We start from the raw sequence: 15,944 nt of genomic DNA on the forward strand, positions 1-15,944 counted from the left end.
CTGAAGGTCAGCAGTTTGAATCCCCGCAACGGGGTGAGCTGCTGTTGCTCGGTCCCTGCTCCTGCCAACTTAGCAGTTTGAAAGCACATCAAAGTGCAAGTAGATAAATAGGTACCGCTCCAGTGGGAAGGTAAACGGCGTTTCCATGTGCTGCTCTGGTTTGCCAGAAGCGGCTTAGTCATGCTGGCCACATGACCCGGAAGCTGCACGCCGACTCCCTCGGCCAATAAAGCGAGATGAGCACCACAACCCCAGAGTCAGTCACGACTGGACCTAATGGTCAGGGGTCCCTTTACCTTTACCTTACACAAACAAAGGACCTACCCATGTGATGCTGACACAACCCCCCTCTTTTCCCCCAACTGCAAGATGTCTGTAACAAAAATGTCTCTCATTAAACGTACACAAACTCAATTAAAAGTGGAGACAACAGATATACCATTCCCTGTTTTTCTGTTTACTTTGTTTGCTTTGTAACACAACCCCCTTCCCCAAATGGTCAGCTTAAAAGAAACATTTAGCCTCTAGTCATTATTTTTATTTATATATATATATATATATATATATATATATATATATATATATATATAACTTAATCACTGAGTTTCTGTAATAAAATAGCCAGAATGGTGTCCAAGGACAATTAAACAATAGAAAAGAACAAACAACAACAATAACAAACGGTAGCATCCAGTCTAGCAGACTAGCACTACCCAATAAAAGCTCCTGAGAAAACAAATCTGTGCATGCTGGTTTGCCTTTATATTTTATGTACTGTTGCATGAAATGGCGTGCCAGGAAGAAAGTTAAGCAGAAGCCTCCCCCCTGCTCCCCCTCCCCACCTTGACATGCTGAATTTGGAAGTAAAGGGGCTAGGTTGGGTGTTTTTCTAAAATATTCTAACATTCAATTGCTCACCCTTGCCTCTTGAAGAGGTATAGTCCAGGACAGGCTTCCCCAACCTTCGGCCCTCCAGATGTTTTGGACTACAATTCCCATCATCCCTGACCACTGGTCCTGTTAGCTAGGGATCATGGGAGTTGTAGGCCAAAACATCTGGGGATGCCTGATCCAGGAAAAGCATTTCATTCTGCTGGCCCTTATTCAATAATACAAAAGTTATGATGACACCATCATTATAAATAAACACTTCAAGCTTTGTTCATCATGACTTACATTTCCATAAGCAATATAGTCAACTGGACTTTTGTAAAATAACTTCTCCAACAGGTTAAACATAACACTCACCACTGATGTTTATTGCTGGCAATACTATTGACATCTTTGGTCGTCTGGTCTTATTATGGGTGGTAGCAGGCAACAACAGGTGATCCTGAAAAATATTTAAATATGCATTAAGTTGCTAAGTATGTATTATGTTGCACTGGGAAAACTGTGCACGTGAAGACTGTGCATTCACAGTCTTCATAACAAATCAAATCTGAGTTAAGGCACGGCTAAGGATGTTCATAGCCAAGGAGCTTCTGAAACACCACTATTTCCCCATACAGTCCAGAGATAGCAAACTGCATTTTCAAGAGTTAGGATCAGTAATAAATCACAAGACAACCCAACATAGGAATTCTACTCAGAACGCCCAGTGGTTTGCTTACGTCAACAAGCAGCAGTGGACTGCTTTGGATTAAGATGGGATGGGCACACTGAGTGTTTTTTAATCAAACCTGGTATTAAGAGTGTCATGACTCCCCTAAGATGCCTTTTTTGTTATGGCAGATGTTCAAAGATCTTACAGTTTAAAGAATAGCTATGGCAAACGACTTAAGATTCTTACCCACACTACAAAAACTTTTGGCAATAGCAATGGCGGCGGCCCTGTTTTTGGATGCTGTTCAATGAAGACAGGAGCAAAATGATCAAAACTGGCTTCTCTAATGGCAGAGAAGCTTGAAACTTAAGAGCTATCTGGCTTTCTTGAGGCAGCTGAAAAATAAATTTAGAGGCAAGAAGAGCCATCTGAACACAGTATAAGTAAAAAAAACGCTGGCTAGATAAAGCCACATTATAAACCAAGGATCATTCAGTCTCAGAAAGCCCCAAGGTTCATTTGATAAAAACGGAGGGTACCAATCTGGAAAAAATAAGTAAATACCACCATAGGGCTTCCTGCTTAGTGGTGCTTCTTCACAAGCCAGGCATCCAGTGCCCTTCCTAGCTGTAGCTGTGCTTAAGAAACTAGAGCAAGGATGTGGAAGATGGCCCTCCAGAGGCTTCCTATAATTTCTGACCACTGGCCACACTGCAGGGTCAATGAGAATTGGGAGTCCAACAACATCCAAAAAGCCCACATTCCCTACCCCTGAAAAGAGTGTTCATTCTTTGGTTTTCCACAGTTACTGCATAAGAAGTTTTTTCTATATACTCAGCTTGATTAAAGAAGCATATTGAGTTGAGTTTAGAATGTATATAGAACATCTGGTTTAGGAGGTCACTGAATTAGGAAGATAGCCTTGAAAAAAATAAAACTGCTGGAGTCAGGGGCTAACTTTGGCAATCTCATTTTTCCAAGCTGATAGTTTTCCAGACATCATGCCAAGCACTCGGGCCTAAGACTTCTCCTTAGATTGTCATTTCATCAAAGTGTAAATTTTGGCTCAAAGCTATACTGTCGTCTGTTCTGGTGTCTAAAGTGTTGTGATTTATTCAGTCTATAGCTGACACATCACACGAAAATAGCAGATGGTGGGCTTTTAAGGTTCATATTTCAATCTCTTCCTACATCTGCTACTATTACTAATAACACATTTTGGTTATTTATATCTCAAGTGTTAAAATTGCCAATGAATAGCTTGGGGTTGTTTCTTCCTTCTTTTGGCAGCAACTGAGCACAGGGGTTTAATTACAGACTGATCTAATGAAATGGACCCTAGTTCACAAAAGTGTATGTCATAATAAAATCTTTAAAGGTTCCACAATATCTTCTGCTGTTTTTTTGCTGGAAGGATACTTATTTAGTAGATTTTTTTTTTTTCATTTTAAGATTATGTACACAGCAGGGTAAAAAGTAATTTCTTCCAAATTTCCCCCCTCAAATTTCACTTACTGAATGGACTTTGCAAAATGAGTTCAGTAAAACTGCAGCAGGTTACAGGGGGGCAAAGTAATTTGTTTCATATCCAAATTTATTGCTTAGTGGAAAGTGTTGCTTTGGAATGGTAACGGAGCCCTGCTGAATTTGGAGAATTTGCAGCAAGTATAAAGTTAGTACATGTTCTACCTGTAATCTTCCTTTTCTTCTACCCAGCTGTTTTGGACTGTTTAGTATCTACCTAGATATAGGTAGAAATCAAACATATAAGCTGAAATGGAACAGTGGAGCAATCTAGTACTGTACTTGTGGTACATAAAAGTCTTGCCATAAACAGTGCATGCTTAAGCATGGGAAGAGGAAGGGAAAGAGAACATCTTAAGATTGGAGGAGAGAAGAGGTGGTGGTGGCGGCACATTACATGAGAAATGGAAGGCAAACATGGTGGGGCATGGGAAGCAGGAAAAGGTGACCTGAAACACAGAGACAATCTTGCATGGTGCTGTGGAATGTGCGAAGCGCATTTCTTCTCCTCCCTTGCAAGTTATCCCAACCTCATGTCTTTGATTGAGCTGAGGGCCTTCTAAGTGAGGCCCTCTCAGAAACATAAACTTTTCCCTGCAGCTCACTTTGGGTAGGAACACATGAACTACTGCAAAGGGTCACGCATGCCAAATTAAAACACTTCCTTAAGCTTTGCTTTCTGGCCCTTTCCTTAAATCTTAATTTTCTTCTTGGACATTTTTTTGGCTCCCTGTTGTCTCCATGCAATACCACTACACAGAATCTAGATGCCACAGCAATGGTAAATCACCCTCTACTGTCACCCCATGGGTTAATCTTTTATAATCACTGCAGAGTGCCCCTGACATGCTTGGGTGACCACCCAAAATACAACAACATACAAAGGGAAAGCACATTGATCTGACGATGCTAGAAATGGAAGGCTCCACCATGTGTTTCACTGGAAACAATAGAAGAGACCAAATGTTTTCTGGAAACAAGCACCATCTGATCTGTGGCCAACTAAAGTGTTATGCTTCCTTTCATCGTCATAAGTGTCACACACTTTGAAGTTTTCTGATTAATGATTCCAGCTACCTTCAGAGATGTGAAAACTTCTTCTGGGTGCTGTTCAATTAAATATGTAACTAAATCATGTTACAGACTACTCGCAGGTGAAAAGTGACAGACCACCTCTCTCCGAGGTCACTATAAATCAGAACACAGCAAAGAAGCTCTTGCAGCAAGATGAGGGAGACTTGACTTCTTTTTGTACAAAGGTCCAGTGATGCTGCTCTGGTAGCAAAGAGTCTACAAGTATTTGTGGGCAAAATGCCTTGTCTGATGAATCAGCATCAGTAACCTCAAAAGAGGCACTGGAGGCGCCTTAATGTAGGGCGAGATAAAGCCACTGTGGATCTGATTGGCTTTAAGCTCATCAGTTCTTAAGAGCAAACAGCAGAAAACATGTAGACTTTTTTGAGTTTGTTCAGGCGATAGCTGTAGAATTTTACTATTGATGTATTTGTGTGATGATGGTAGGCATATGAGGGGGAAATTATTTCAAGGAGTGGGTTGGTTCCATTTGTACAAACATACAGTTCCATAGATGCTGCTGAGAAAACACTATTATAACCATCTGTTCTGGGCCTCCTGCCAGTTAATCTGGCAATTCCCTCAAGCACAGATCAGGGAATTTTCTCCAGATCTTTGCTTGGGAGACTCATCTGATCCACTCTGCAACACAACCACCAGGTCACATGAAATTATGTAAAGCAGGCTTCAAGGCACTAGCTCTTAGAAGCCTAAAGGAACTTAGGTTGTTGTTGTTTTAATGCAAGTCACTGGCTTTAATGGGTCTCAATATATGTTTGAAAATACAATGACAAAAAGGAAGAAAAATAGAAATGGATATAATTACTGCCCTGTACCATCCAAAGTTTCATTCTTATTTGCTATAGCAATTAGTAGAACACAAGATTTCAGCTATAGCTTGGTTATAAACAGACTCACAGTCACATAAAAAAGGCGAAAGATTTATACGATCTGAAGAGAAACCAGAGTATCACAGTCACATAAAAAGCTGGGCCAAACAGTTGCAGCTCTTAGGAAGAGCTCACTCCTAATAAAGTGTTCTTAAGCCTACCTTATACCCACAGACTTCTAAGTACAGTCATACCTCGGGTTACAGGTGCTTCAGGTTGCGTGTTTTCAGGTTGCGCACCACGCCAAACCCAGAAGTAAAGGAACGGGTTACTTCCGGGTTTCGGTGCTCACGCATGCGCAGAAGCTCTAAAACACACTTTGTGCATGCGCAGAAGCACCACGTGTGCAGACGTGGCGCTGTGGGTTGTGAACGTGCCTCCTGCACAGATCACATTCGCAACCCGAGCATCCACTGTAGTCAAGGATCTGCTGCCAGTCCAAGAGAGCAGCCTATAAGGAAAGTGTGAGACAGTAATGACTATGGAACAACCTGTTATATTTTCTTTTGTGATCTGAATCTTTAGCATTCTTCGCCAAAGATGTTTCTTTAAGTTCTAAATAGTGTTTGGAGGCGGTTGGAGGATGGATGGCGGCTAACAACTTGAGGTTGGATCCCAACAATTCAGAAGTATTGTTTCTAGGGAACAGAGAACAGGCAGGTGTGGGGGACTCCCTGGTCCTGAATGGAGCAACTGTGCCCTTGAAGGACCAGGTGCGCAGCCTGAGTGTCATTTTGGACTCACAACTGTCCAGGGAGTCACAGGTAAATTCTGTGCCCAGGGTGGCTGTCTACCAGCTCCATCTCGTATGCCAGCTGAGACCCTACTTGCCTGCACACTGTCTTGCCAGAGTGGGGCGTGCTCTGGTTATCTTCTGCTTAGACTACTGCAATGCGCCGTACATGGGGCTACATTTGAAGGTGACTCAGAAACTACAACTAATCCAGAATGCGGCAGCTAGACTGGTGACTGGGAACAGCTGCCGAGACCACATAACACCAGTCTTGAAAGACCTACATTGGCTCCCAGTACGTTTCCGAGCACAATTCAGAAGTGTTGGTGCTGACCTTTAAAGCCCTAAACGGCCTCAGTCCAGTATACCTGAAGGAGCATCTCCACCCCCATCGTTCAGCCTGGACACCGGCGTCCAGTGCTGAGGGTCTTCTGGCGGTTCCCTTGCTGCGAGAAGCCAAGTTATAGGGAACCAGGTAGAGGGCCTTCTCAGTAGTGGCACCCGACCTGTGGAACACCCTCTGACCAGATGTCAAAGAGAAAAACAACTACCAGATTTTTAGAAGACATCTGAGGGCAGACCTGTTTAGGGAAGCTTTTAATGTTTAATAGACTATTGTATTTTAATATTCTGTTGGAAGCCGCCCAGAGTGGCTGGGGAAACTCAGCCAGATGGGTGGGGTATAAATAAATTATTATTATTATTATTATTATTATTATTATTATTATTATTATTATTATTTAAATAAGATAGTTCAAGTCAGAAAATTTAGAATATAAACAGCATTTCTATAAAAAGTTTCAAGATGGTCCAAAAGAGAGCAAAAGTAATCAATTTGCCTAATTTATTTTTCAGAGGCCACTCTCTATAGTGTTGATTATGGTCCAATACCTCAGCTAATCTACCCAATCTGTTTTTATAGCTTTTGCTTCTAACAGAACGAAAGAACAGCAAGATGGGCTTTTTATTTTAAGCACTCTAACAGAAACATTTGAATTCCACAGTTAATAAAATGGTGTAATGTTTCAGATGACTATTTTCTTACAGTCCCAGACAGGTTTTTATAAGGCATGACTAACCACTAGAATGTGGATCAGTCCCTAAATGCTCTGCATTGTTCCAGACTGACCACTCTAGCTTCAACCTGAAATTAGGGTTACCAGGTCTCCTGAGATTCAGACTAAGGATTAAGGGAACCAAGCCTGAAGGCTGTAGGGTCATGACCAACAGATGTACAGCCTAACAATAAGTATCTAATGGTGGGAGACTGAAGAGCCTATCTGTGCTGGATAACTCAGGATACAAGAGCAAATCACAACACTTCTTAAGCCAAGGCGGAGGCAGCTCCCACCTGAAATATTACTCTTTCCCTTGGAGATGCAAAAGAAAGAAAGAAAGAAAGAAAGAAAGAAAGAAAGAAAGAAAGAAAGAAAGAAATTTCATGTCAAAGATTGATTACTCTTCCTGGAGCCGCATACTAGAAATTTTACAACCACAGTGCCCTAAGGATAAGCAGATACAGGCAAATTACAAGTCCCAATTTACTGCAAAACAAACAAACAGAATCCTGAGACTTCTTTCAGTGGCACTCTTAAAGTAATATAGTCCAAATTCTAAAACCAGATTCTCTGTAGTGTGCAGGAGTTGTATCCAATGGAGAGCTAAGGCGTACATTTCATCAGCACAAGAGTTTCTCCTTGTGCAGTAGAACATGCTTCCCCTCTCCCACCCATGTGTGCCTCCTAAATATGTTATAGGGGCTCCACTAACCGTCCATAGCAAATTTGGGGTTGGCAGAGGGCATACATGGGCAGCAGAGGGGGAAATATCCTTGCACTAGTGCAAAAAGTCAGTTGAATACCACCCCAGATTTGCTATAAGACCAGGTCTACACGTGCAGCAGAATGGAATGCACCACTTCAGACTGCAGGTAAGGAATGTAATTTTCTAATGGTTCCTTGTGGGAAGGAACCCTACTATGCCAGGAAGAAAGGTTCTAGCCCAGCCCACACTTTATAGTGCTGGTATTCTAATTGCAGGGAGATGGGGCAGGTTAATGCAAAAGAGCATTATAAAAATGTGATTCCCTCATCCCACCAATTCGGAACGTTAAACAAGTCTCAGGTCCATGAGTTTCGGGCTCAGATGAAGAGATAACTCTGAAACAGCAACAAAAATTAGCTGCCAATAACATGTGAATTCTTGAGTTTTTTAAAAAATGTACTTTTATTTTATAATTACTGTATGCCACATTGCGGGTTTCCTTGTACAGAAAAAGCAGCTTATACTTTTTAAGTAATAGAAAGCTATTCAATTTTAGGTCGAGGCTCATCCCTCAGAAAGGGAGGTGCAGTTAGTTGCCTCTTACTCACTTGGGATGTTTACAGAGTTCTTTCCAAGAACTGCTGGACAAGTGAAGCTGGAATTTACTCTGTTTTCCCACCAATCCCGATGGCAAAAATGGAATGAAAGCAAACAAGGTGACTGACAATAGCTGCTTTTTCTAATCAGCCAAGCACAACCAAGCCAGCTCTCCACAGTGACTTAAGCTCCAAGTTGGATGGGTCATCCTATATATCTTGGCAGGGAGTTTGGGCAATATTCCTAGGAAACCTAGTGTCTGCGCAGTGGTCTGGCTACAACCCACACTCAAAATCCCACTGGCCTCAAATCCTTTTTCATTAAATAGTTGATTGCATAAACAAACTTTTAGTGTCAAAGCAAACTTAGCATGATATGATTGCTTGTTTTGCATTTGCCAAACACAGAAGGGACACAGAGCTGGTTCACATAAAATGCTGAGAAAACCATTAAAGCCATAAAATGTGTTCTACTCACAAACACCTCATTACATGTGCTGTTAAGTGTGCCTACCAAATCAAGCATGAAGCTGATTGTACTGAGCATGAAACAGGTCATAAAATCTGCTCCAAAGGATGGTGGTGCAGGATTCAGATTCACCTTTCACATCAGGCACAAATCTCTATCTTTAAGACCCTCTAGCCTTGAAAAAATATGGAAGAGTCACAAGCATGGATCATAAATAGTAATACACAACATGGACCACAAGGTTACTGTGCCCCAGAAAAGTGGTGTGGGAGAGAAGGGAGCAGCAGCAGTTGGTTTGAAAGGCAGATATACAGAAGCTTTTCCAATCTCCAGGGTGGGGGGTGGAGAGGGCAAGAGGACAAAAAAGGAACAGTATGGCAGAAGGCCCGTAAAAACAACAGAAAGTGTTTGAGGGTACAGAAGGAGCAAGCAGGGGGGATGGGGGGGTAGAATTGGAGGAAGGAGCCTGATTGTGGAATGTTCTTCCCAGAGAGCCCACCTGGCACCTACCTTAAGATTTTTCCAGGACAGGTGAAGATCTCTTTATTCCTCAAAAAAATGTTTAATGCTTTTTTTTTAAAAAAAAGTACAATTCTTATTCCCCGTCACTGGTTTTATTCTGCTGCTGTATTATTCTGTTTTAGATTTTAATGTCTATTTTACAATTGTCTGACTATCTATCTATCTATCTATCTATCTATCTATCTATCTATGCAAGCCACCCAGAAACTTTATCACTCAGGATAAAAAAGTTGTAAACCAATGAATTTCAGGTTACACAAAGTCATGTCAACATACAGAAGCAAACATGTCTCACAAAAATTGAATAATTGAAAAGAGAAAGCAACGTGTACTCTTTGTATCCCTGGAATGGGGTGGAGGGCCTTGAAGATATAGACTAATAACTTGATGCTGATGTGGAAGGAACAGAAGAGTAAAACAATTTAAAAGCAAGAGAAAGTTTTACTGGACAAATAGGGGCTCTCTCTTTACACATTTCATCTTTCCCAAGAAACACTTTCAAATGTTTTAATATTAAAGAGGTATGCCTTAAAACAAGCTGTATGTGGGTATGCAAGAATTGTGAGGTAAACTCTGCCAGTGTCATCCCCGACCCCCAGCAAGCACTTCAAGACACCAGCAAGAAGTTCCTGTACTCTTCATTCTCCTGTATCTCTGGCATCAGTCCTGCTCTCCAGCACCAGGAGAGCACTAAGGAAGCACAACTCACACACATCACCCTTTCTGTCATTCCTGGAGCAGGGCTGAGGACAAGTGGCAGCCACAACAAACAAGAGGTTGGGACAGGCACAGCAGCAGAAGCAGAGAGAGATTTAAAAGGTGCCCCAGCCAGTAATATCCAGTTCCTGGGTGCTGACACCACCCACTTCCATCACATAGCTAAATGCTTGGCCAACTTCCATGAAAACTGCTGGGAATGCCTTCTCTCATCTGCTAAATCCCAGATTCAAAGCAGAGGGAGGCAAGAACAAATTGGTTTTGTTTTTTCATGCAGTTGTCCAATTTTCAAAAGAAAGATACATGAAATAAAACAGAAGTCCTTCCTGTTCTCATTTGAAGAAGAGGCAGCTGTTCAAGATGCCGTGGTTGTTTTGACTCCAAGTTCTCCAATTATATCCCAGGAGTAGATCAGCCTCCCAGTTCCATCTCAATGTGCCAGAAACAAAGCACAGCACCTGCAGAAACGTTCTTGCTCCCTTCTCTTTCATCCCTACCCAGCCACACGCACTTAAGTCAAAAGGAAGCAGCCTTGCTTTCATAAACTTTTTTTTGGGGGGGTATTGGTTATGCCACAACCAGCTGCCAACTGGGAACAGGCAGTGTGATCTCAGGCACCCACAGCACCAAAGCACCCAGGTGTTCCACAGAGCACCCCAAAGTAAGGTTACCAGATTTTTTCCAATGAATCCGGGGACACTTTTCAACTTCCTACTAAATAGATGGATTTTGCCAGGGGACTGATTTGTAAATTGGGGGACTGTCCCCAGGAAACAAGGACGTCTGGTAACCTTACCCCAAAGAGCTCCAGAACTTAACCACTACAGAAGAAAAGGCAAATTCAGCTTTTGAACCCATTCACATGATGCTGACTGCTGTGGACCTTATGGAGGTCAATCTAAGGGTAGACACAGGAATGCATATTTCACAGAGCTATTTTTCACTGCAGAAGCTGCAGTTGATAATGGGGATAAATAAGATCTTCCTCTTGGATTTTCCTTGTTGGCATTCCTGGCATAATTCCAGAGCATTGTTTAAAATTTTGGTACTATTTTATAGGTGGTTTTTGATCTTGTCATTGTCAACTGTTCCTCAATCTCTTGCCATGGTGCAGCCTATAACATTTATTGGAATGGGGGGAGGAGAGGTTATGGGGCTGTGGCTGGAAGCCACATCAATGAACCACACATGAGAAGAAGCAACACCTGTTTTACTGAAACTGCTCTGTGCTCCATGTATGAGAGATGTTGGTGTCAAGGAGTATGAAAAACTAATACAATATTTTGTTGGGCTTATATGAAAGCTTTCAGATCACACAGAATTATATCTGAAACAGAATATAGCACTTCTGTTTTTCTTGGGTCAATCTACCACACATCAGCTTAAGAGGCAGACCTACCAAAGGCACATTCTTTATAAAAATGTGTTTTGCTTCACAAGTTTTGTGGTATCCTTATGCTATATTTTAATTTTACAGGGACAGAACTTTTATCCACAGGAAAAGAGTGACAGTAACCCCAGATTTAAGTCCCCAATATTCTATCCTGCCTGGATTACATAGCATCCTACAAAACTGAAAATACTTTTGGACATCTACACTTAAGCACAACAAAGAGCTTCCGAACTGATTTCAATGCAGATTGCATGCATGAGAAAAGCTCTATGCCGTATCTTTCCGTGTATAAGACAGTGATTTTGGGGGGTTGTCTTATACATGGATGGTGAATGCACAGAGGTGTGAGCTTGGGCTCTGGTGTGGGCAGCCTGGCCTTGGGTTTGGGCAACCCTAACTTTGGCCAACTTCCCTCAAGAAAGCTCAACAACTTTGGGTGACCTCCCCCAAAAAGCTCAAAGTTGTTCTCTTTGATGTTTAAATTTTGGGTTCAAATAAATAGGGGTTGTCTTATACATGCAGGCGTCTTATACACAGAAAAATACAGTAATTAAGGAGATCTATTCTTTTAGCCAGCAGGAGGTGCTGTGATCTGCTGATACAGGAAAATTGGCACACCCCTAACTGCTGCACCTGGATTTTTATAGATGCTGTCTGTTGTGTAATTGTAGACTTGGCAAAACACATGGTTCCAAATTGCATGGGAGGGGAATGGCTTCATCTGTATGGAATTAGCTCTTAAAAGAAAAATCAGCTGTATGCAAGAGAAACCTACAGCTTGCCTGGTGCTAAGTGTGCTTAACCAACGTACAATGATCTTCTTAGTGAGATCAATACTTCAAATTGCACACAAGGGAGCCAGACAAAATGCAGCTGGAAATGGTCAAAAACACAATTGTCGACTTATGCAGTCAACGTGTAAAGTCATGTAAGGATACTGGTGCATTCCCACCAAATGACTGCAGTGGGGGCGAAGGAGGAAAATCTTACAGTGCTGGAGAAGCAGCACAATCTTCATAAACATTTTCTCTCTTTGTAGGTCTATAGAAAGTAGTTCCTGTACATATTGTACCAGTTTCATTTATCAAAAATGACATTATTAGACATCTCTAAGGAGCTTGCTTGGAAAATGAAGAAGTGAACAGCTTTTCAATTTATTCCTGCCCATACATTTCAGTATCGTCAACCATACTCAGAGCCAGAATTAAGGTTGTATTGGAGTTATCAAACAGTATTTTTGATGGGGGAAGGTGGGTGAAACAGGGTAAAAATCCCCCCTGTGCCACCCTTATTCTCATTTTATAGGTACAGAGCAGTAGAAAGGTGGCACTTGAGCCCACAACCCTCCATTATGTCTGGATTGCAGGTTCTTAGGAATAGCAGAGGCTGGCATGGTAGGGTGGGTGGGTGGGTGGGCTACACGCCACTGCCAGTTACTGAGGGGGTGGTGAAGGCAGCAGGTAGCTCAGGGCAGGGCAGCAATGCAGCCCCACCAGTACCGACATGCTGGCAACCACTGCTTAGAAAACTGAACATGCTTTTATGCACAACTAAAAGCTTTCAAAACTGATGACAGCACAAGTATCAGAATGCATGTGAAAAGCTGAAATATGCTCAAGGCCTCCATTCCTGCCTTCTGGGGTGCCAGAACCTAAAAGAAGATTCTGTTAAATCTGACCGGAGTGCGCTCATCAGCTGTAAATCAAGATACAACGTGGTGGCATCCCTGATTCACACCTCTCCCCTCCTGTCTTTGCAGCTTTCATCAAAATGCATTGGACTGCAGCCACACTAACACACGTTAAAAAGCATGGAATAATTATATGAAGTCATTAGAGATAGTACTCACTACAGTGGTACCTCGGTTTACGAACTTAATCTGTTCCGGAAGCCCGTTCTTAAACCGAAACCATTCTTAAACCAAGATGTGCTTTCCCTAATGAGGCTTCCTGCCACCTGTGCCCTTCCACCATTTGGATTCCGTTCTTAGACCGAGGTAAAGTTTGCAAACCAGGACACTATTTCTGGTTTTGCGGAGTTCGTAAACCGAATCGTTCTTAAACAGGACTGTTCTTAAACCGAGATACCACTGTAAACTTAATCCAGCCCCAACTCCATCTTGAAGTTCTCTGCTACAGAGATTCTTTCAGCTACTCTATTTCCTGCCACTTCTACAGAACTAGAACAACAAGGAATTATGAATCTGAGGGTTGAAAATTCATGAGGCATTGAGGAAGATGACCAGTATGTTAAGCAGAATAGAAGATCTTTGAGAAATCATTTCCCTTCATGATGAAACTAATCTCTGATTTTGTACTTTTAAAAATATCTAAATATGTCTCGCAGACATATTCTGCACCTTGGAAAATTGATTTCTGGAACAAACTCCCAGGCACTTGAGAACAATTGCTTTATGTCTTTAGCATTAATGGCCCTAGAAATCTAAATTATATAATCTGATCTCCCCCTGGAACAGATTTCAACTGAAAAGCACAGAACAATAAAACAAACCAATTTCTGCTTAAGTATTACACTTTGACCTCTTAAGCACTGCACCTACAAATTCCCTTTCTTTGTTCAATATGAAATTAATATGAAAATCCACACACTACAGCTAGTTTTACAAATGCTCATAATCTTTCCTCATTTGAGGACTCTGACCCATAGAACTGTATAGCTGGAAGGGACCCCGAGGATCATCTAGTCCAACCCCCTGCAATGCAGAAATCTTTTTTCCACACATAGGGCTTGAGTTGGCCCTGCTCTTCTTTTAAAAGTTGCCTATATGTTGCCCCATTTCTCCCCATAGTTTTCTTTTTGACTGAGATTACTTCCAAGAGTGATAACCATCATGGTGTTTTGGGCTCTTAACAACTTTTGGTACCTTGTCCAAACTTTATATAGTGAATTCCTGATTGTATGATTTAAGAACTCTTTATGAACCGCAACTTTGTTTGTTGTAAACTAAATATGCATGCCAGCCGTATCTATTATTCCAACCCTCTAGATTTCAAATGCCTGTGTTGTCTAGCATAATCCACTCCTTAATCCAGCAAAAGCATGCGGCTTCATAATAAATTCTTAAATCCAGAAGAGCAAAACCTCCTGTTCCAATTTATCTGTTAATAACTTATATTTAATATACAGCTTTTTACCCTGCCAGATAAATTTTGTTAAGTCCATTTTCCATTTATTAAAACAATCAATTTCCCCTATTATGGGGACCATTTGAAAAAGGATCAATAATTTATTTTTATTGCTGAAATTCTACCCCATAGTGTCAGTTTCAATCTTGCCCAAATTTCCGTATCTCTTTTTATCTCCTTCCAAATTTTGTTGTAATTATTTTCAAAGTGATTTATATTTTTCATTGTCACCTGAATTGCTAAATATTTAACTTTTTTTACAATTTGTAGATCTGTTTTTTCTTGTAGTTCCTTTTTCTCCTGATCTCCCATATTTTTAACCATTAATTTCGTTTTCTCTTTATTAAGTTTAAAACCTGAAACTTTGCTGAAATCTGGCATTTTTTCAAGGATTTTAATGATACTCTCTTCTGGGTTCTCAATCACTAAAATTAAACCATCCGCAAATGCCCTTAATTTGCATGATTTGTTACCTAAAGTTATCCCTTTTATTTCCTGATCACTTCAAATGTCATGATTAAGTATTTCCAAAATTAGAATGAATAATAAAGGAGATAGTGAGCATCCCTGCCTAGTCCCTTTTTCTATATTAAAAGAATTCTGTCATGTCATTATTAATTATCAAGTTTGCTTTTTGCCCTTTGTAAATTGCCTTTATCCCTCTTGTAATTTGTTCTCCCATATCCATCTGGTCTATAATTTTCCCCACGAATTTCCATGATACGTTATCGAATGCTTTCTCTGCATCCACAAACATGAAGGCCGCTTTTTTGTTTGGTTTCATATCTAAATATTCAATTGCATCTATAACTACTTATTTGGCTATTTGGATATAACTATATCTAGTTAATATTTTAATTTATCTAAAACAATTTCCAACCATTTTTTCAAACATACATTCATACAATAGGGTTTGAACAAAAATATATTTTAACACAGATTTTTAAAACTGTTTGATAACATGCTTTAAAATTGTTTTATAACATGCTGCTAAAACAAAGCCTGCTCCACACTCACTAGCATGGATGGAACATGGCAGGATGTAAACGTACAAGATTGATTAAACTCCCCACCCCAAAATGTGAAAAGGAAAACTGCACATCAGTCAGGAATTACCCCAGGTCCCAACCAAATGCACACCCCATCTACACTTTTACCCAGTCACAGATGTTGGCAAGCATTATCGTTACCTGTTTAAAACTAGGCGACTAGGCATTATGTTTCAGCAACTAGCAGGCCTGTTGGCTAATGTTTTATGGTGGTGAATCTAAAGCTACATTGGGATGGAGACAGCTATCATAACTGTAAGGCAGAAAAGGTCTATACAATTAAAAATGTTATGTTATTCAATAAGTTTAAGAATGTAAAATTTGTGCCTAGTGCTAATCATCAGCCAGAACAAAAGGCAGGAGTTTTACTTTTTGCTAAGGAACTGGGCAGGATACAAGGAACAAGCACATAGGTTATATTTCCATAAAAGGAGGTCTAAGACTTGTTTAGGAATATTCCTAAGGAGGCAGGACTTGCAGCAGCATCTGACAGTGACTGTGTCCCTGCTTGTGTTGCATCT

At 40.9% G+C, this 15,944-nt stretch overlaps 1 protein-coding gene across 3 annotated transcripts in view; it reads right to left on the bottom strand.

Moving 5' to 3' along the window:
- ATF6 (activating transcription factor 6) overlaps positions 1-15,944 on the bottom strand; it is an 82,004-nt gene that overhangs the window by 27,485 nt on the left and 38,575 nt on the right. For all 3 annotated transcript variants that reach the window (XM_053391203.1, XM_053391202.1, XM_053391204.1), the window contains one exon: positions 1,249-1,333. In XM_053391203.1, the coding sequence (XP_053247178.1) occupies positions 1,249-1,333 (85 nt within the window). The remainder of the gene's footprint in view (positions 1-1,248; positions 1,334-15,944) is intronic.

Source organism: Podarcis raffonei, chromosome 6, assembly GCF_027172205.1.
Source record: "Podarcis raffonei isolate rPodRaf1 chromosome 6, rPodRaf1.pri, whole genome shotgun sequence".
NCBI lineage: Eukaryota > Metazoa > Chordata > Lepidosauria > Squamata > Lacertidae > Podarcis > Podarcis raffonei.